Raw genomic sequence first — 21481 nt, 5'->3', positions numbered from 1 at the left:
ACTTGAATTTTGAACCATGTTGTTTATTTGATCTTTTGCTTTATTTTGCTATAATGATAAATTGAGACTGGGGTGAATTTTAATATACCATTGGTTTTGAAATCAGTGTGGTTTATTTTCACGCTAACACACTATCAATTCACCATCTGCATAGTGCCACTTACAATTACAGGGAGGGAATGAAATACACTTGAAAACAAACAGAATGAATCCGTTTATTAACCAAAAACAGAAATCACAGTTGAATTTGACAAATTATTAGACATTTTAAATTGTTTTGCAGTATGCCAAGTTTTAAAATATATTTATATCTAACAATAAAATAAACTAATAATAATTAGTGAATTGCTTTTCAATTAAATAGAAATTTAAAACGTCATTATACATTAAAAAGCGTGGTTATGTATAACAATAAAATTATAAATTAATAAATCACTTTAAATTGATAAATAAATAGACATTTAACTTAAATGCAAAAATACAATAATATATAACTTTTAAAGCATTTTTTTAAGCCTTCCCAACCATATCGGACCAAAGATAATGAAACACTTGCTCTTTAAATAAAATCAGTTTAAATTTAAAAAGTAAATTGATACATTTAAATATTTTTTTTTTCTTTTTTTTGTATTATGTTACAATACTCATACAGTTTTTATTTCAGAAAACACTGAATATTTCACACCTCAGACGAGAACATTTCACAGAAATTATCATAAAAATCACAAAAGTGTAATAAACAATGAAATTCATGAATACAGTTCATACAATTACTGTCCAGTGACTGATCAGTACTTTCCAAATGTATTATTCATGGTATTCACCTCTTCCTCCGCCACAATATTACCAAACAACCAATCATCATCTAGAGGCGGAGTCGGAATTGGAGTGGGGTGGAGCTTATGCAGTGTGGCTGGGAAAGATGTAGCCACGCCCTCAAAGTTGTGACTGCCTCTGAATTTCGTGTAAAAACCAGAGGCTTCTTTATGATAACAAAAACCTTCAAGGCAGCATGTTATCGGGCACTGGGAGCCTGATAAAGTCTGGTTGAGATTCTCAACCTGAACAGTGTTTTTGTCAACATTTCTGATACCAGTGCTTTGCATCATAATCAGATCTGGACTTGTATAGTTCTTGTATGAGCTTTTAAGAGATTGTTGTTCCCAGTTTTCATAAAGAATCCTTTTGCATTGGTCCAACTGTCTCTCAAATACTGGGAACATGTGATTACCATCCATGACAGAAAAATCTGTATCTAAATAACCATCCTCCTTTTCATTCGTCTTCATGCAAGGTTCAACCTGACCGAACCGGTCTTCTAGAATCATATTGTGGTTCATAATATAGTTTATTTCATCATGATGGAAACTACGTCTATGTGGCTCTTGACTACAGAGAACATTAGCAAAACATTCATGACCTGTTTGGCCCAAATTGGACATGGAGTTATTGGCCCCACCAAAAGAACCTGTTAGTTTCTCTAGATCCGAATCCAGAGAGCTTGGAAACTCTTCACTGTGATCCATCCACTCAGCCGTTTTAGCCAGATCTCCAGGAGTACCAGAACAATCCAGTAGGTCAAGGTCATCCACCATATCCATTTGGAGACTCTCTCTGATGCTGGCATCTTGCATTTGGTTCACATTGTGCTCTGCATCTATGAGCATCTGAACCTCCAAATCACATGAATCCAAAGACAAGAGTGAAATCACTGGAGAAGGAGGTGAAAGGTCTTGAACATCAGCATCGGTGGGGAGCAACTTCACGTCATGGTACTTGGTGAGACGTGGTTTCGAATATGATCTTGTTCTTTCAGTGGACCCAAACCAGGACACGCTCTCCTCTAGGAGACTGTTGTTCATATGAGTCAGGCTTTCTAAACCAGTAGATGCTGGCTCCCTTTCGAAGCTGAAGTCGATGTCCTTCTCCATTGAGCTTGCAGGGATGTTTTCCAAAGCTTTGCCGTCCGTCTCAGTTCTCGGATTCGTTCCTCTACTGTTGGAGAACTGGCACGGTGAGAAACTTTTATCAGCCGCATCGGTGTCCAAAAGACTGTCCAATGTCCAGAGGTCACACAAATCCTCTTGTTGTTCAGGAAGCGCTTCAGTTTTGTCAGCATTTACAGATATATAAGATTCAATAGCTTAGAAAACAGAACAAGGAGTCACAAAACTTATACCAAACCAGAACAAACATTAAAAAGTAAGGCTCTTTTACCTCTTTTTGAAGGTTTGGGTGACTGGTCTGTTTCAATGTGAGATAATCTGGGAGTGAGATGATCGGGGGGGTTATCAGTTGAACATAAAGCAGATGCAAGCTGATGGTTCGATGCCTCTATTTCAGCAAATTTTCTGTGTAGACACAAATGGAATATTAATTATAATGATATATATATATATATATATATATATAAATTTACAGCCAAAAGTTTGGGGTCGGTAAAATTTTTTTTTTTTTTTTTTAAAGAAATTAATACATTCAACAAGGCCACATTCAATGAGTGAGAAATGACAGTAAAAAAAATATTTTTAAATATATATATTTTAAGCTTTCTGTTTATTAAAGAATCCTGCATTTAAAAAAAAGAAATGAAATAACTGTACGCAACATTGATAATAAAAATACAAATTTCTTGAGCGCCAAATCAGCATATTACAATCATTTCTGAAGGATCATGTGACATTAAAGACTGGAGTAATGATGCTGAAAATTCAGCTTTGCCATCACAGGAATAAATGAAATTTTTTATTATATTAAAATAGAAAACAGTTATTTTATGTTAAAACAATATTACTGCTCTACTGTAGATTTGTTCATATCTTTGAACTATATGAATATATCCAGTATAGCATACCTCTGTATCATGTTGTGCAGAAACCTGCGATGATTGACTTGTCGTTTTGATGGCTTGTTTTTCCGTGGTCTTTGCAAAGTCCTCATCATGTGACCCGCTGCTGAAGTCACGAAAGTAAAAAGATCACGGCCCCACGGCACTCCCGCCTCCAACCCCGGTTCAAAGGTAAAAATACTGGATGGACGCATAGCTTTGGAAATAGAACGAGGGATAAATATAAGCGTGACAGAGAGATCAAATTCAACATCAGATTCAGTAACTTTTCTAAATTGTCAAAGAATGTCAAAAAAGCTTATGTTCACCATTAGCAGAACTACTCCAACGCTGCATTTAAACAAGATTTAGATCGCTAAAACCTAATAGTAACCAAATTCAATCTTTCTATATGAAAGCCCAGCTTACCTTCTGTTGCTCAATAAGAATCCACTTTGAATTGATGTGCACAGAGAAGCAAAAGGCTTTGCACAGGTTATGTACCTTGACTGACCAAGAAACCAAAAGAGAGAGAGCGAATGATGAGAGGAGGGTGGCATCGATTCATTGAATGAGCGATTCTTTGTCTGCTTAGATAAAGGATGGCAAGATAGCACCATTAAAGAGGACAGAAGTGCAGCCAAATAAAAAGAAAAGCAATTACCAAGAAGTCAACTGAAGCTCTGTCAGAAACAGCAGCGCTTGTTAAGTGTTAACAAACACAGCGCTTAACGGGCCTTTAATTGATCTCTCATTAACACATTCTCCTGCCTGAGAGCTCCGTTGGTTGCCACTGACAAATTGCCTTCGCCCTAGGACAAAAGGTTGTTTTTACATATCTGTGGGGTTATTCATAATGGAACGCAGTCCAGAGGACAGGACTCATAGCAGCAGATACATATTCATTTGAACTGTGCATGCTTAATTTGTGATATCAAAGAAAATGAAAAATTCAGCACCCACATATAGCATTTTTTTATATTTGAAATTAGATTTTTTTTTAGTTAATTTAAAAGGAAAGAATTCTGCAGTGATGTATGTATGTTCTCTGTTGGACAATTGTTAATAGACAAACTAGTGCCAAATAGTGAAAAAATTGAAATTTGTCATCGTTTACTCGCCATTGTGCTCCAACCCTGTTTGGAAGAGATGGTCCTTCTTCTGTGGAACATTTTATTTTATTTTTTTCATGAGAATGACACCAAGGTGTAGTTTTATTCACATCTGAAATAATGCATCATGTTTGATCGCATTCAGTTGTGGAAACAGTATTTATACACACAATTAAACAGCTACATAATTTGACAAAGTTATGCGCTTTATGGAAAAAAAGCATAATAATATATTACTATTATATTCATTATCTTAATTTTTTATTGTTTCCTTCTCAAAAATAACTTAAAGGAATTCACAAAGGTATTTCTGTTAATTTTAACCAAGCTCAGTGTTATTTAATTTATACATTTATTCACATTTCAAATGAGTTTTTATTCTTATCTTTTCAGTTTTCAGATTTTAGTCAGTTGTTTAGTTGTGTTTTATGTAACTTTTATTAGTTTGCTTAGCTAATTTTTCTATAGCGTTAATATTTTTTTTTAATTACATGAATTCTAGTACTTTAGCTTATTTTATTTCAGTTAGTTAACAAGGCAGCATTTCTAATATTCATTTACATGTTTTTAAGTATAAGTTTGTCCTCTAATGCATATTTTATTCCTGCGTTATTTGAAATAATAAATTATTTTCAGTAGTTTTAGATAATAAGACTCTGATGGCAAATTGGTAATATCATCTTGTTTGAATGTAGTTATATTAATCATTATTGGTCCATTATCATTCAGCACTATGGTAACATTTGCAGTTGTCTGTGGACAGGAGTTTCTTCACTATATTTAGTACAACTACACACACACACACACACACATGTCACTGCAGCTCATGTTCTCTCTCAGCTTTGAAGAACGTCAGCTTTCTGCCTGGTGTTACAGTGTCCTTCTCTCCAGTTTAACATTGGTGAGCTTCATACTTCATATTGTGCATCTGATTTCTGCATATTAATTTTGTATGATTATCATGAGAAAACTGTATACAGATTATTAACTTAATGCCTTTCCCGTTCCTAACTTACATTCCCTGGTTCTCACCATGTGCTCTTTTCTCACATTCTTTCTCTGACTGATAAACGTTATCATAAACACTCATTCTTGCTACAAGAACTTTGTACCACAGAACAAACAGGTCCGATTTGTCTGTGTTTGACCAATCAGCTTGCTTGTTTATGAGAGATCCAACAAAGTGAACCTTGTGATTTGTCATTCATTCTGAAACTGGACAGCTACATGGTGAGTTACTGTAAAAGTGTGTTTTTACACTCTTTAAAAATCATTAAGCATCTGTCTATCTATCTGTCTATATCTATCTATCTGTCATTGTCATTTGTAAACATAAAAACTTCACATTCAAATGAAATTACTTTTAGACCCGACCAAACCAGTGTGCATGTTTCAGTGTAATAACATATCTATTATCGTTGTTTAGCGGTCATCATGAACAGAGCATGGGTTTTGTTCAAATCCCACCCATACATCTCCAATGTGGTGGGATACACAACGCTTTTTGCCACAGCAGACCTCATTCAGCAAAGCATGATGGGAAAAGCTCAGGACAAAGGGACAGTTCACATACCGGATCCAGTGGGACAAGAAGATACCTCCAACACTACCACTGAAGAATTTCCTGTGGCTGGAGAAGCAAACGCAGAGGATGATAGCAAAATAAGGGCTCCAGTTCAACATGCTCCTCAGCAACACAGCATCGACTGGGCCCAGACTGCTCGGGTAGCACTGGTTGGCTTCTGTTTTCATGCCAACTTCAATTACCATTGGCTACGGGGGCTGGAGAGGATGTTTCCAGGAGGAGGGATCAGAAGAGTTTCACTTAAAGTGTTTCTGGACCAGCTATTTGCAGCCCCTATGACAATAAGTGCTTTCTACATTGGTGAGAACCAGGGGATTTTCATCATACTTCCGCTTCTGCTTTCATAATTGAAGGAAGTAATGCACACATATCTGTGCATATGAATTCATAGTTGGAAATGTTTTACTGTAAGGGGTTTATTACTCTTCTAAAGGGCTGAGCACATTGGAGGGCGCAGAGGATCCCCTTGAAGACTGGAGAACTAAATTTTGGAGCTCTTATAAGGTAACCAAAAAAACACAGGAAGAACACTAGAAGTATTCAACATAAATGTAAATAATAAAGGTTCAGGATCAATTCTGACACACTGATTTAATTCTCTCTCTCTCTCTCTCTCTCTCTCTCTCTCCGGTAGACTGGAGTTGTGTATTGGTCAACAATGCAGGTACTGTTAGTCCATCCATTTGTTCTGTTCACCTGTTTTCTCATTTTCTCCATAAATGATATTCTTGTTTCAGGCTGTGAACTTCTCGCTGATCCCACCGGTGGCTCGTACTGTTTTTGTTGGAGGAGTCGCTCTTGGCTGGACTGTCTTCTTGTGTCATTTCAAGCAACAGAAGAGTGACTTCCTGACTTAGGCTTTATTCTGCAGCTGCTTGGCTTTGAATTTAGCCAAAACATGGGCTGGTCTTTAATCAACATATGCAACATATTGTCTCCATTTTTACTGACAGCCAGTAGTGTATTGAACCCAGATTTAGAAGCATACCTCACAGTAAAAGAAAAGGTGTTCAAGTGTTTCAGGAAAAGAAGAACAGAAACCACAAGGATCCAACTCGAAATGAAATCGTTGTTGTATGAAGTCACTAACTGGGTAAATCCTAAAGATGATTTTGTAATGAGTCTCCTTGACCTTTGGAGCAACTGGGTATTCCACATAATGGGTAAAAGCTTTGTCCTTTACCAAGGTTTTTAACTTCTCCCAGAAAATAACACTGATAATCACCAGTGATAATGTGTTTAAGTTCTTTGTAAATACATTTGTTATCACACTTACTCTATAAAAGGTCAACATTACATATTTTCAAAGATTAAAGAGAAAGGTCTAAATAAAAGATCAGAAAACCGCTTTGGATTATTCTTAACAATCCAGTGGGTATAGCATTGCATACCTTATTAAAACCTTTTATTGTAATTCTAACTCTGTATTTATTAATGCCATTATCATCTAATAAATCACGAATAGCAATAATACCAGTCCCTTTTAAAAAGAGATTTCCTATTAATAATTACATCCCTATTGTTCCAAAGAGTGGACTTCTGAGGGGAAAAGTTTATTATCAAAAAAGCAGTAATTGTTTATGAAAATTAGATACCTTCAGAGGAATTTCGCAAGGGTCGACATCACATCTAAACACAAATTCAAGGCTGGCAATATTTTTAATAATGTGGTTAGGAATATGATACCATATTGAGTGTGACTTTGTTAAACAATCTTTCAGCATTTAATTCTGAATGTACCGAAAGGAGATACTTTTTCGCCATATGGGATTTGGTATCTGTTTTATTTTTCCAAATAAACGATTTAACTACTCTTGGGGCAGATATATAAAGCATGAGATAAATAAGTTTAGATATTCCCTCAGTTTTAGTCAAGATAATTCTACCCAATATAAATAGGTCTCGAGCTAACCAATAATTGAAGGATTTAAAGGGATAGTGCACCTAATTGGCTCAGGGGTTCATCTTCAGTTCTCTCTTCACAGCAGTTCAGTCAGTCTACTGTTTGAGTAAATGAATTACTCCGGGATATTGGTTTGTTTGAACTCAGAGGGAGTGTCAGCCACATTAAAAAAGTTAACAGCTTAAGTCATTTGTGGATTAATGCTTATTAATGACGCGAACAGTTTAAAACGATTCAGTTTGATTTGGTGAACTGGTTCAAAAAGATCTGGTTACATCGAGTGATTCATTTGCGAACCGGATATCACTAAACTGCAGTGTTTTGATATCGCTCAAAACAGACACGGGAGAGAAGACAATGCTGAATAAAGTCGTCGTTTTTGCTTTTTTTGGACCAAAATGTATTTTTGATGCTTCAGAAAATTCTAACTGACATACTAACTACTTTGATAATGTTTTTCTACCTTTCCGGACATGGGCAGTATACCGTACACACAGTTTCAATGAAGGGACTGAGAGCTCTCGGACTAAATCTAAAATATCTTTAACTGTGTTCCGAAGATGAACGGAGGTCTTACGGGTTTGGAACAACATGTTTACAACATGAGTTATTAATGAGATAATTTTCATTTTTAGATGATATAACCCTTTTTTTAATTTAACCCCTAAATACTTTACCTATTTTTTCACTGGAATGCCCTCTATATCAACTAAGTTAAAATTATGGATCGCCATTGATTCACATTTAAAGTTTAGAGTCAGACCTAATGCCTTTGAGAAGACCGTTATTTTCAATAACTCTGGTAGCACCTCTTTAATTTTAAGTGGGGGAAGAAGAGTTTAATCTGCAAATAGAAAAGGTCCCACAAAGAATGTCTATGCCTATATTTTCTCTCACTAGTTCGACTGCAAGATTCAAAAGTAATGGTGAGATAGAGTAACTAGTTGATTTTTGTAACTAAAATAGAGACTGAGTTCATACTTATATTTTAAACTATTTGTTTGGTTAAATGCGTTTTAGAAAGACTTTCAATAAATAGTGTACTTAATGTTTAAGTGTGTTTTCTCTGTATGACAAACCTTTCTGTAACTATCCATAGACAGTAAGGCAAGCTCGCGGTTTTTCAATGAGAGGAAGCTTGCACCAATCCGGACTCGCCTTTCCAGTCACATGACTCATAGCCTTCCGTGATCTCGCTATACGTTCTCTCGCGAGCTTTCCTTTTCCCTTTTCACTCTGAGTCCGAGATGGTAGGTAGCTTGATTTCTTAAGGAATGTACCAGTTTACAAAATCTGCCACCATCCTCAGCTATAGGTCTTCTAAATCTGCTGCAGATTATGTTTAGAAGCATTACATAGTACTACAAGTCAAAAAATATGTGTATTGTAGAGTATTGTGTGTGGCTTTAGTAAGTAAATGTCGGCTAGCGCACATCGGGCCGCGAAGCAGAGGTTTCCATTCATGTGTGTTGAAAAACTGAAAGATGTCAAACGACAACGTGTTACTCCCTTATTAAAATTTCGTATACACAGATATTCGGCGAATATTTGCTTATATTTATTTTATGTTGCCTGGACGCTGAATCGAACTCGTGTTGGCTAAGCTAATTATGCTAGCGCTGGTAATGCGCGTTTCTCTGAGCCACATGTAAGTTATCTGAGACCGATGCATTAATATTAATCGTATGAAGTTCTCTTAGTTTTACGTTGGGTTTGTATTTATTATAGCCATTATTTCACAAATATACATCATAGTGGCTAATGTAATTGAGAACGTGCTGAATCTAACACAGCTCCACGTTTTTTATGTTTTAATCTTTTTATTTGTGTGTAACGTTAATTGAATATTGTGTTCGATCTAAAAGGGAGTTGACATCAGACACAACAAGGACCGTAAGGTTCACAGGAAGGAGCCCAAAAGTCAGGATATTTACCTGAGGCTCTTGGTCAAGGTAAGAACCATAATGAAACTTAAGACACACGAGTATGTCTGTTTGTTACTTTCATTTTATACCAATGCATTTCTGTTGTAGTTGTACAGATTCCTGTCTCGCCGTTCTGATGCCCCCTTCAACAAGGTCATCCTGAGGAGGCTCTTCATGAGCAAGACCAACCGCCCCCCTATGGCCTTGTCCCGACTGGTGAGATGAACCCCAATTTTACTCCAGTATATGCATCTCATCTCATTTACATTTGCCCTGTTGTGTTAAGCCTTGTCACATAAGTGAACCTCTGTTATGTTCAAAAGATGAACAAGTGTTTTTTTTTTTTTTTTTAACTAATTTATTTATTTATTTTTTCTTCTAGATCCGTAAGATGAAGCATCCAGGCCGTGAAAACCTGACTGCTGTTGTTGTGGGAACTATTACTGATGACGTCAGAATTCAGAAAATCCCTAAACTGAAGGTAAGACCAGACAATGAAAGCCATATAACATTGTCATTAAGCCTTTGAGTTCAAGGTCTGTCTGGCCACACATCTGTCTTGCTTCTGATTCTTACCACTTGTTCGTGAGAATTTGTTTTTAAGAGATGCTAAACTGCATGATTGCTAAATGTGAATAGTTAAATGTGTCCTCTTTTTATTAAAGTATGCTGTCTTTTTAATGTTCTCATTCAGGCTGCATGATAAATTGCATGCAATATTTAATGTGCATCTCTTTAAAGCCGGTTCTGGAATCAACTGTAAATCTCCATCACCTGCACTATTTTACATGGAACAGCATTAACTACACAGAGCCATTGTTCACTGACAAGCTGCGCAAAAGATGCACAAAATGCTCTTTATATAATTGTTTTTACACAGCTTGTCAGTGAAAAACGGATCGGTGTAGTTAATGCTGCTCCATGTGAAATGTTTTTTTTTTTTTCATGCATGATCAGGTATACAGTGCATTTTCTGCTGGTTGATATTCCAAGACGTTCTTGCGGCTAAGGTCCTGGAGCAAATTGCTCATGTTGCCGCCTTTGGCGACAATATTTATGCAATAGCACGACAGCACTTGCATAAAATGGATCTTATATATGCATAATCTGCCTGCAGTGCATATGCAGTCTGCAGCACGGACTCATTGTGCTTTCAAACAGGACATGTTTGCAGTCCGTTACTGATCCATGTCCGTTTAGTCCACAAACACAACATTTGTCCATTGTTTTGATTTCATATGTAATAAAAAAAAAAAAAAGTATTTTTTTTTTTTCAGCATCGTAAGTCTTATCACAAAACAGTAACAAACTTTCATATAGACTTTAGTTTAAACTCAATAAATATAAATGTATTATTCATGCTTTTTACTTCTAGATTTGTATAATAAGCTGCTTAAGCAAGTGGCAAAACATTTAAACACAATAATTAGCCTACTTTTCTTGTTAAAATATTTAAAATGAAAACCCCACAGACAGAAAGTCTTGTGCGTTTTGCATTTAAATCTTTATCACAAGCAATCCCACGGGTCTTAATGAACTTTGTTTTCCTGCTTCCATAAAAGTGAACATATATTGTTTTCCTTGTTTATCTAAAAGTGCTCTTGTTTTAAACCTAGCCTAAAACCCATGTGACAGCGTTTCCATGTCAATCCATGTTCATTTTTCCCGCAAACAATGCACTTTCACTTTAATTCAGTGCGTTCAACACAGCAAAAATAGACTCCGTGCGTTAACAATCGCTGCACTGCTGTGGACGCACCGCTCCTTGAACACCCTGATGGCAACCTCGTGCAGCTGGAATCCGTTAATACACACAGCAGACGGACTATGTGTGAAACAGGCATTATAACGTAATACCAGAGCAGTGCTGAGTTTACCCTCACCAGGCCTAGCAGTCGCTGCTTATAAGAACAACATTGTAAAGGGTCTGTCTGAAACAGTGTCGCAGCATAGGGTTCGTTCCAAACGCTGAGTAATTAAGTACACCGGTATGGCGGTATATTCAAAATTAACATTGTAACAAGAAAATAATGTATACACTTTTTTTCATAGTTTGGCTGGTGCTGCGACTTATAGTCAGGTGCGCTTATCAAAATTAATTTGACATGAACCAAGAGAAAACATTACCGTCTCCAGCCACCAGAGGGCACTCTATGCTGCTCAGTGCTCCTGTAGTCTACACTGAAAACATACAGCGCCCTTTCGCGGCTGTAGACGGTAATGTTTTGTATTGGTTCTTGGTTCTAAATAAATGCTACTTATAGTCCAGTGCGACTTATGTTTTTTTTTTTTTTTTTTTTCATCATGAGACATTTTTGGACTGATGCGACTTATAGTCCGAAAAATACGGTACACCGGTTTTCGGTATGAACTGGTTTACTGCCCAGCACTACAATGACGCATTGTGTATGATAGAATAAACTGTGATGGCACGTGCAGTGGCAGCAGTGAGGTGTTTCAAATCCATAGGTGGCGCTGTTATTCTACTTTTAATAAAATGAAAGTAAAATACACAAATAACAATTAGACTATTTCTGATTAAATAAAAGCAGTAATTGATGTCATAAAATGAGTATAAAGGTCAAAAAGCTATAGCTTGCATGAGTAAAAAAAAATCACAAACATGACACAATATTATGGAAATTTAAATAATTTTATATAGCCTGTACTGATACCTGAACAAATAAAATGAAATGTATCCGTATTGGTTATCGGCCAAAAAGAGTTTAAGCATATCAGATATCGGCAAATATCTCATATTGTGCATACGTAGTTAACATGTTTTCTTAATTTCTTTATTGATGTTGTATAAGGTGCATTTTGCTTTGGTTTATAATAAAATGCATAAATTATAGTTATATAATTGGATGTGTATAGTTGTATTAAGTATATACTAAATGTATTCAAATGATGAAATGTTTCTTGGTGTTTCATAACACGTGTTTTATGTTTGCTGTAAATGCTTAATAGTATTGGCATGCATAAAAAGTAGCCTGTTGCTATATCATATTTAAAAAAAAAGAATGCAAAAAATTAAATGTGATGTAATGTGAATTATATATGTAAGTTTTCTCTTTACAGTTGAGAATTACTTTGTGTTACAAGGATAATGATGCTTTTAATAATCCGATGCAAGTAATGGTGTGTGTCTTGATGTTTTTTCACACAAACCTTTCTGAAGTCTCTTTCTGTTGACACCTGCCGATGAGCGCACAGAGTTATGAGATGGTCTCAATGTCCAAATGCTCATTTCTCTATCCTGTGTCGTCTCACAGGTGTGTGCCCTGAAGTTGACCGACCGTGCTCGTAGCAGGATCTTGAAGGCTGGTGGACAGATCATGACCTTTGACCAGCTGGCGCTTACTGCACCAAGAGGACAGGGCACCGTTCTGTTGTCAGGTACGTGGTCGTAAAGCAAGGATTCAACTGGAGTAAAAAATTTAATTCAGTCAGATTGGTCTTCATAACCACCTCCGGATTATTTAAGTTTGTTTTATTGCTTATGTCCTGAATTAAGTTTCAACATGGGTATTTTGTTTTCTGCTAAGCTCAGGGTTGTTAAAGCTCTTGTCTTGTTTGTCCGCAGGACCCCGTAAGGCCAGAGAGGTGTACAGGCATTTTGGCAAAGCTCCTGGAACCCCCCACAGCCATACCAAGTAAGGAAACTATATGCACTTTAATTTAAGGCCGTTGATTCTTTTGATGAACAGTTTACTCAAAGCTTGTTTCTCTGTTCTCTAGACCCTATGTGCGCTCCAAAGGCAGGAAGTTCGAGCGTGCCCGTGGTCGCAGAGCCAGCCGAGGATACAAGAACTAAACATCTGTCTTTTTGTATTCAATATTGTGATGCAAATAAAGATTGGATAATAGTCCAAAAGCAATCTTTGAGTTCATCTGTGCTCTGTTCAAAAAAGCTTAGTGTTTTGCAGAAATGTACTGGCTTTTTTTTTCCCCTTTTTGAATCCTATTTACTTGTGAAATTGACACCCTGCATGCACCTGAAGCACTGAAATGACTGTGACTTAACCACAACAGGTGGAAAAAGCAAACCTAATGATGAAATTTTGTTTTGTAACTACATGTGTGTATGCACGTTTTCCAATACAGTTTCAGAATTAACTCTAAGAATTATTATTGTCAAGTTACAAGAAGTTAACGTCAGAGGACAGGTGCACAGACCTTGAATGTTCCATCTTAATTTGCATGTACGTTTGCACAAAATAAGCCCTAAACCGTTTGAGTTAAACATTTATGAAAATTTTCCAAGCGAGTGATACATTTTTGTAAATATCTAATTTAGCTCACAATTTTTGAAATTCGTAAGAAAAATGTTTTTAAAATGATCTTGTCAGGCCAGATTAGTGTTATTTTAACCACGTTTTTGGCAACATATTTCAGTAATAGATAATTGCTCAAATTTATATTTAAAAGTAGAAATTTTCCAAACTCTTTATGGAAGGCAATAAACTTGTCCAGTAAGAAAATTCGTTTTAGATTAAGTAGAGTTGGACTCTATGGCATTGCAATGGCATGTCTGTTCGCAAAAATAAATAGATCAATGCAAGTATGCTATTTTTTTTTTTTTATGTTTTTTAAAATGAGTAACATTTTTGAGTAAAATACCAAATTCAATCAATGCAGATCACTTCAGAGGTTTTGAGAGAAAGCAATAGAAAATACAATGCCCCCAATTCAAATTCGAAATTGTTGACATGTAGGATGTCTATGCAAGCACCGAAAATAACAACGATGCAACTAAGATGAGCAATGCGACAGCAGAAGTGTGTGGAAACAAAAATGAAGTGAAGTGCTTGGCCGGTAATCAAAGCACTTTAGCTATTGGTGAGTAAACACTTTTCAGAAACTGACCTCATTTGATCTGCAAATCCGCGGTTGTTGTTTCCAGTATATACCAGACAAATTAAACACTTCGGTAGACAGTTATAGTTTCAGCCACATGTGATGGTATCATAATAACTAACAATGAATATTAATTTCTGAATTTCCACTGATAATTTCAAACTTCATTTCTAAATGGTTTTAAATGAGGAAATCTGAAGCCCTTGTGAAGAGCAGGTTCTCAAACTCTAAACCCCTTTAAGAAATCACACAGAAGTCTGTTGAATTTAAAACACATTTAGGGGTTTCTATATAAGGACAAAACTTTCTAGATGAAACGAATCAATGCCATGATGTAAGAAACGGTAAGAGGGTGACGCTCAGAGACTCGTCATCTATTCATATAATCTATAAAGCTCTGTTTCGAATAAGTTCTATGGAGAAATGTTCTGTGTGATTCAAAGTTTTGAATGAAACAGCTCATGTGATCTATTGTTGGCTTTCGTGGAACTTTGGCCACTAAAAAAGCCTGCAAGACATTAAATAAATTATTTGCTTGGCTTTCTGAATTAAATGTGTCACTGGGGTGTTTATGAATATGCATTTAAGGCCTCTTACAATACCAATTTCATTCGAAATACACTCTTTTAAATATTAAATATAATTAAATATATATATATATATATATAAATATAATATATATATAAATATATTTACCTATTGAATCGAAAACTATATGGCGAACATCTTTAATGTTTCGCTAATTGCAAATCACACTACTGCTTTTTTACATAATTAACAATTACAACTTTTCTCTCTTTATTTATTTATTTATTATTACGTATTACATTATGTTGTGTTTTACAGTTGAAATAAATATGAAAACACATAATGTCCCGGCAGAAAATTACCATAAAAAAAGAAAGAAAGTTCACTGTCATATTAAGGCAAAGTTTCAAATATTTTATGGATTTATAATAAAAACTACAATAAAAAGAGACAACTTTAGCAAGAACTTGTGACACTTACTGTCACTAAAATTGCCATCTTTAATTTCTCCATATAGAAGATGCATTTGACAGTTGCTAAAGTCTGTTCAAGTATATATTCAAATAATTCAATTCAGCATGTTCAAGAAAGCAAATACAGATGAATCTGGAGAACGCTGGTGTCTGTTCTTCTGAGAAAATGACTGATGGGGTCAAAGGGGAAGGAATATGTAATATCTCTGTCATAATCCCTCCATCAAGCATAATCAGTGTTAATATGTTCCATTCTCGCTGCTATCTGCATGCACACAGTATTCCCACTCATGACTCTGTCTAGTTTCCATGCACATCACAAAGGGGCTCAGAAAGTTCTTCCCCAGCTTTTCTGTTATTCAAATCAGCTGTATCAGATATCATATACAGTAAATAGGAAAGACCCCATCACTCGCTCTTATCCCCGCTTCTGTTCTGAAGAGAAGGAGATCATGAAAGGGAATGCTGATATCTGTGCGCTGTATGTAAACACAACATGGCCCAGATTCATAGCAGCAGTTCAGGTCGATCAAGGTCGATATTTTGGATGTTTATGTGTGAAATGTGGGCATGATGGGCATGAGAGCTCACATTATGCAGACAGGAAGGAAATGATGAGAATCTAAGAATGAAAGAGTCTGAAGATCTGCGGTTATCCTCCCATACTTTACCTCATGAAGGCATGCCTAGGGCCTACCTTCTGCTTTTTCCATGGATTTACATATTTGCATATTTAATAGCCAGCTTACTGTTTCCACTTGGCGAGAAGTTCAAACGTCACTAAGCTGGCATAAGCAGCCTCTGAAATCCAATTTTTAAAAAATGATCCCTTATACAGATAGATATCAAGAGATATACAATTTATGGTTGCCAAATGTTAATAAAACAAACATAATGTAAATGTTAACACCATTGAGAACTTCACAAATTAATTAATAAACACCTTGAGATCATTTGGTTGAGACTTTTATTTGGATAATTACTTAGCCTAATTTTTTGTATCTCATTCAAAGAAATTAAGATCCTAAACATAAACTTTTTTCGGGGTTACTTTGCAACAAGGAAGGAAATTCGATGCTTCCGATTCTTGGAGTCGTACACGGCATGCTAAGAACTACAAAAGATGCCTCTTCTTGAACTGGATTGTGAGAAGATAGGAGGAGTGAAAAACAAAGCGTAAATGGGAGGGGAGCGACTGAGTCAGCCACAAACTCTTTCTTCATCAAAACAACTCCAGCCCCCATATTCATGTCACTCACACACAGTCTCTCTGCCTTTACTGGAAGTGGTGCTGTTTTAGAATATGCTGATCGCACATCCGCATATCTACGGCTGAATCAAATGCATTCCGAAGCTCAGCTCTAAAACTAGGCTGACATAACAGAAAGCACACTTACACAACCACATAAACAAACAATGATGCCACGGTGCAGGCTAAAACTATACATGCCATTTGTGTTTTTAGCCATTGGTTAAGGGTGGGCTAGTTTCAGTACAAAAAAATAATTTATGCTGTCTTGGCATTCATATAGTGCATTGCGAAAATATTCAAACCCCTTCATTTAAAAAAATTTTTTTTATTGCAAACTTATGTTAAATTTCTTTAGAAAACAGAACTGTCACAGCTTTGTAAATTTATATATATATATATATATATATATATATACAAAAAATAAGTACATTGCATACTCAGTACTAAGCTGAAGCACTTTTACAGCTTCAAGTATTTTGGAATATGATGCGACAAGCTTTGCATATCAGCATTTGGCAATTATCTGCCATTCTTCTCCTCCCCTGTTCACCTCTCAAGCTCTGTCAGGTTGGCTGACAGCAGATGCACATTTTCAGGTTTCTCCAGAAATATTTGATTGGGTTTAAGGTCTATCAAGCTTGCTCTCTATTTTGGTGCATTGAGCTTTTCTTCTACTCTGACGAGTCCCTCAGTCCCATGCCCACAGCATGAGGCTGCTACCAGCACACTTTACTTTTGGGATGGTACTCTGCAGGTGATGAGCAATCATGTTTCTCACAATCTGAGGGTCCTTTAAGTGCTTTTTTGCTAATTCCAAGTGTGTTTTCATGTGTGCATCTTCACTGAGGAGAGGACTGAGTTTGCCCACACCGGCATAAAGCTCAGATTGGTGAAGTGTTCTATCTCCACATATGATCCTGGAGCTCAGCTGGAGTGACCATCAGGTTCTTGGTCACTACACAAACCAAAGACCTTCTTCTGCTAATTTTGGCCAGAAGGCCAGGTTTAAGCTCCAAAAATCTTCCATTATGTGTGGTTTGATGCAATCCTGTCTCTGAGCTCTATAGGCAGTGTTTTTTATTTGTTTTTTTGGTCTTTGCTTCACTTTCACCTTTCAGATATTTTATTTAGATGTGTGTGCCTTTCCAAATCATACCCATCCAACGTAATTAAAAGTGTGGTAACATTTACAAGTAAAATGAATGCTCCTAAGTTTTTTTTTATCTTTAATAAATTTGCAAAGATGTTAAAATTGCTGCATTGCTTTTTCATTATGGTGTATGGAGTGTAGATTGGTGAGGAAGATTTTTTACTTAAAGCAGTTTAACATAACGCTGCAACATAACAAAACGTGAATATACATTCATACATACATACAGAGCAGGATAGTTACTCATTACATGTAAACTGAATTACTTAATCAGTAATTGTAATTAGATTAAGTTACATTTTAAAATACTTGTAATAAGAATAGAATTAATTTCTTATTGATTACTTGATTACATTCTTTATAATTACAATGATTCTCCCCCTAATGCATCTTTATATATCGTCGAATTAGGCATGAATTTCCTTGCATGCTGCAGCATAAATTATTTATATGTTGGCTAAATTATTTATATGTTTGTTATCTATTTATGCTGATGAATTCTATGATATAATATGATATGATATTATTCTTTGCACGTAATAGAAAATATTTTCAACACCATGCAAATATGTAAATGTGCAAATAGAATTACAATATCAAATACTACTGCTAATGACTATATATACATAAACACTCTAAGAAACTATAAAAATGCAGCCTAATCTGTTAATGTAAAGGATTTTTGTGAACTGATTGTTGAGTTTTACCCATATTTTGAATGACTCATTTGCATTGTAGGGTGTTCTAGGGTTAAAGGAAATGTCTGTCAATTTAACAGAAAATGTACTTGCAATTTTCCGCTCTAGTTTTCTAAGTGTTTTCTTCTTACAGTGCATGCATTTTGCATAAAGCTGATTTGAAGCAATATGCATTGTGTAAAGCACCATGCAGATAAATTCAATTACATACAGTATGCATATATATATATATATATATATATATATATATATATATATATATACATACACAACAGTACCCTAATTATTTATAAACACAGACATTCTTGCTTGTGTACATTTTCCATGTTACTTTTTTATATCAACACGTTTCCATTCTTTGAAGTTTGACATACTTTCAGATGTTTCACATGGTGAGAGAAAATTCAAGATAAACCTGGTGAATCCGGGGGAGAACTGAACCCCAAGAGTTGCCTCTCCCTCGTTCTATTACTCTCTGAGCATCTCTTTGTGTCTCTAACTTTTTCCAAAGTACGTCAGTCAGACCGCACAGCAACAGTTTCACTAATGCATCTTTAGAAGTCATGTGATGTTGAGAAGAAGAGGAACTACCTACAGCGAGCAACCCCCCGACTACACTGCAACCCACATAACCTCCCACAAGACTATATAATCAAGAACAAAGACCAGAGACGGCGCACATGAACCGAGAGACGGGAGTAAACGCACAAGGGTTTTAGGGGAAAACAACTAAAAGATAAAAGAAGAAACATGATTAAGAAGCAGTTTCTGACGATTCTGGGGTTAGCGCTGGTTTTTGAAGGTGAGCGTGTCATTTTAGAGTAGAGTAAAATATTGATTGATCTCTCTCAGCTAGTTTGAACTTCTTCGTGTAGGTTTAAATGTGCCGTCTTTCTGTGTTCTGCAGGTGCTCAGTGTCAGGAACATGATGTGTTTGTGGCTCATGGTTCTCTAGCAGTGCTGCCATGTAGGGATGAGACTTCTGCGCTCTCACATCCTACCGCAGTCTCCTGGAGCAGGATAGTCGGAAAGTAAGAACATTTCATCCATCCCCAAACGCAGCTATCCAAAACCTGACAATCGGCATTTTAATCTCTCGCTCTCTTTCTCAATTTCCCAGTGTCCTGAAGACAGTCTGGCGGCGAGAGAAGAGCGGGTTAGAGTTTCGTCAGGTTAGAAACCCATCACGTGTTAACTGTCCCGTCCCGAAATCTGGAAAGGCGGATTACAGCCTCCACATCGCTGAAACGACAATCGAGGACGCAGGAAAGTACATCTGTGAAGTCGATGGAAAGATTCGGACGCTGAAGGTCATCAATCTCAGAGTTGTAAGAGGTAATAACCGAGAATTGTCACTTATTCTTTATTAAGTCATTGGCTGTCTCCTGTAATATTTTCTCTTTCTTCGCAGTGTCATTTTCTCCTGCAGTAGTGGTGGAAGGATTAGGAATGGAGGCAGCGTGCCAGGTCAGTCCTGGGACACAGTCTGTACAAATCAACTGGAAACGAGACGGCAAATTAACATGGAGATCCAACATCTCCAACGTGTCTCAAAAAGATGGAGGAGACTGGACCTGTCAGGTTACATACAATGGTGGAGTGGTAGAGGCAACCGCATCCCTCCAGGTCAAAGGTGAGTGTCCGTTTCAAAAACAACAACAACAGCTTCATCATTCAGATAACATCTGCAAGAGTCGCTCATCCACCTCATCCGTTGGTTTCCCAGGAATCGTCACCCCTCAGAACGACTCAGTGGTGTACGCTGCAGTGGGTTCCTCCATCCCCTTGCCCTGCGTCTTCACCGATGGTCTGATCCCTTCCACCGCGACGTGGAACAGAACCTCCACAACATCATACTCTCCTCTTCCTCTCCCTGAATCTTTCAACAAGTCTGCTGGGCCCTCGGCATCAGCTGCTATACAGACAGTGCAGGATGGAGATGAAGGGATGTACACATGCTCAGGAACGATGAAGGGATTGAATGGAGAGACCAATACAGTACTAAGAAGGATGGAGCTAGTTGTAGCTCGAGGTGAGAAGAAGAATGCATCACTCAGAATACTGGGTGAAGTGGCTACATAAAATTATATATAGTTTTAATATGATAATACTATATGTATACAACTGTACATTTAATGTTGAATAGTAACTAAGAACTAAGAACCGAATTTGCTGAATGCTGCATTTCTCTGAATTCGGTTTAGTTTTGAGTTCGTCATCATCCAGTGGTAACGGTCCCATGTCCCTGAGTTGCCATCTCAGCAACCCCAGCCAGATCACTTCCTATGAGTGGCTCCGTGTGAATTACGGCCCAAACGACACTCGAACGGTGAGCTCTGTTCAAAAGACAAAGAGCGTCAGGATTCAAGAAGTCAGTGAGAAAGATGCTGGTGAATGGGTTTGTCGCTACTACGGGGAGCAAGGAGTTCTGGGGAGCGTGACTTACGAACTTCATGTGATGGGTAGGTAGAGCAGTTATATTACAGTAAATGATCTTTGCATTAGCATTTACACAGCAGTAAATAAAAGCAGCATGCTGATAAATGAGCCCTAGAAGCAGTACATTTGGATTGATTCGGTTTTGTTCATTTTTTCCAGGCGCTGTAAAGAGTGAAAATTCAAGTTCTGGCAACAAAACCGCTATGGTGGTGGGATTGGGCGTTTTCTTCTTGGTGGTATTCCTGGTTGTGTTCCAGATGTACAGGAACTACCGCCGGGTATGTTTCAGTCTCGATTTAACAAGGCATTGCTTCATGCTTCATACTGATATTTCAAAGCTGCAAAAGACAAAAGCTCTCTAAAAAGAAAGATTTGTTACCACTTTTTTAATATTCATCTCATTTATTCCTCCTTACAGAAGAAGATGATCCTTCTTTACCCTGCGATGGAAACCATCGTCCATCAGGCCGCCACTGAACGAGAGCAGAGAGAGAGGAGCAGGCCAAAAGTGACTGAAGTGTGTGTCGGAGATCTCTAACCAGTGTGTGTGTAAACCTGTGTGTGTGTTGTGGCAGATGCCTATGTGGATGTGTGTGTGAGTTCGTTTTAAACACAGACAACTGTAGCAGTCCATTTAAACTGTAAATACATCACTGACATATAAATGTATACATTTTGTAAAAAAACTAATTTTGGTGCAGATATGTTTTAAATATAAATGTAAAATCT

General features: G+C 36.8%; 4 protein-coding genes across 4 annotated transcripts; 3 read left to right on the top strand and 1 right to left on the bottom strand.

Annotated features, from left to right (window-relative positions):
* Positions 1-692: 692 nt before the first annotated feature.
* c16h19orf85 (chromosome 16 C19orf85 homolog) lies at positions 693-3806 on the bottom strand. Its single transcript, XM_026285153.1, has 4 exons — positions 3257-3806; positions 2855-3044; positions 2218-2351; positions 693-2143 (listed from the first exon to the last, which is right to left on the bottom strand). Exons 2-4 carry the CDS (start codon positions 3040-3042, stop codon positions 789-791), a joined length of 1677 nt encoding a protein of 558 aa, XP_026140938.1. The 5' UTR covers positions 3043-3044; positions 3257-3806; the 3' UTR covers positions 693-788.
* A 1081-nt stretch (positions 3807-4887) lies between these two features.
* Positions 4888-7000, top strand: LOC113116250 (mpv17-like protein). The gene is made up of 5 exons (XM_026284287.1): positions 4888-5169; positions 5366-5824; positions 5958-6028; positions 6159-6188; positions 6262-7000. The coding sequence occupies exons 2-5, from the start codon at positions 5374-5376 to the stop codon at positions 6379-6381; spliced, it is 672 nt and encodes a 223-aa protein (XP_026140072.1). The 5' UTR covers positions 4888-5169; positions 5366-5373; the 3' UTR covers positions 6382-7000.
* Positions 7001-8580: 1580 nt separating this feature from the next.
* On the top strand, positions 8581-13233 carry rpl18 (ribosomal protein L18). The gene is made up of 7 exons (XM_026284286.1): positions 8581-8677; positions 9293-9379; positions 9461-9568; positions 9735-9833; positions 12628-12751; positions 12939-13008; positions 13094-13233. Exons 1-7 carry the CDS (start codon positions 8675-8677, stop codon positions 13167-13169), a joined length of 567 nt encoding a protein of 188 aa, XP_026140071.1. The 5' UTR covers positions 8581-8674; the 3' UTR covers positions 13170-13233.
* A 5742-nt stretch (positions 13234-18975) lies between these two features.
* lag3 (lymphocyte activating 3) lies at positions 18976-21448 on the top strand. Its single transcript, XM_026284285.1, has 8 exons — positions 18976-19115; positions 19221-19344; positions 19434-19648; positions 19725-19946; positions 20040-20345; positions 20518-20775; positions 20912-21030; positions 21171-21448. The coding sequence occupies exons 1-8, from the start codon at positions 19064-19066 to the stop codon at positions 21288-21290; spliced, it is 1416 nt and encodes a 471-aa protein (XP_026140070.1). The 5' UTR covers positions 18976-19063; the 3' UTR covers positions 21291-21448.
* The last annotated feature ends 33 nt before the right edge of the window (positions 21449-21481 follow it).

This window comes from Carassius auratus, chromosome 16, assembly GCF_003368295.1.
Source record: "Carassius auratus strain Wakin chromosome 16, ASM336829v1, whole genome shotgun sequence".
Taxonomy (NCBI): domain Eukaryota; kingdom Metazoa; phylum Chordata; class Actinopteri; order Cypriniformes; family Cyprinidae; genus Carassius; species Carassius auratus.
The sequence above is the reverse complement of the archived record's forward strand: the minus strand, read 5'-3'. Positions and strand labels throughout refer to the sequence as shown.

Bases quoted from the DNA above. Each gene is read 5' to 3' on its own strand.
- c16h19orf85 (XM_026285153.1), bottom strand. From the start codon at position 3,042: ATGCGTCCATCCAGTATTTTTACCTTTGAACCGGGGTTGGAGGCGGGA. The intron at 2,352-2,854 runs GTATGCTATACT...GTGTCTACACAG, and splicing joins CTGCACAACATGATACAGAG to AAAATTTGCTGAAATAGAGG. The intron at 2,144-2,217 runs GTAAAAGAGCCT...CTGTTTTCTAAG, and splicing joins ACCCAAACCTTCAAAAAGAG to CTATTGAATCTTATATATCT.
- LOC113116250 (XM_026284287.1), top strand. From the start codon at position 5,374: ATGAACAGAGCATGGGTTTTGTTCAAATCCCACCCATACATCTCCAAT. The intron at 5,825-5,957 runs GTGAGAACCAGG...ACTCTTCTAAAG, and splicing joins AATAAGTGCTTTCTACATTG to GGCTGAGCACATTGGAGGGC. The intron at 6,189-6,261 runs GTACTGTTAGTC...TTCTTGTTTCAG, and splicing joins TGTATTGGTCAACAATGCAG to GCTGTGAACTTCTCGCTGAT.
- rpl18 (XM_026284286.1), top strand. The intron at 9,380-9,460 runs GTAAGAACCATA...TTTCTGTTGTAG, and splicing joins ACCTGAGGCTCTTGGTCAAG to TTGTACAGATTCCTGTCTCG. The intron at 9,834-12,627 runs GTAAGACCAGAC...GTCGTCTCACAG, and splicing joins AGAAAATCCCTAAACTGAAG to GTGTGTGCCCTGAAGTTGAC.
- lag3 (XM_026284285.1), top strand. From the start codon at position 19,064: ATGATTAAGAAGCAGTTTCTGACGATTCTGGGGTTAGCGCTGGTTTTT. The intron at 19,116-19,220 runs GTGAGCGTGTCA...TGTGTTCTGCAG, and splicing joins GTTAGCGCTGGTTTTTGAAG to GTGCTCAGTGTCAGGAACAT. The intron at 20,776-20,911 runs GTAGGTAGAGCA...CATTTTTTCCAG, and splicing joins TTACGAACTTCATGTGATGG to GCGCTGTAAAGAGTGAAAAT.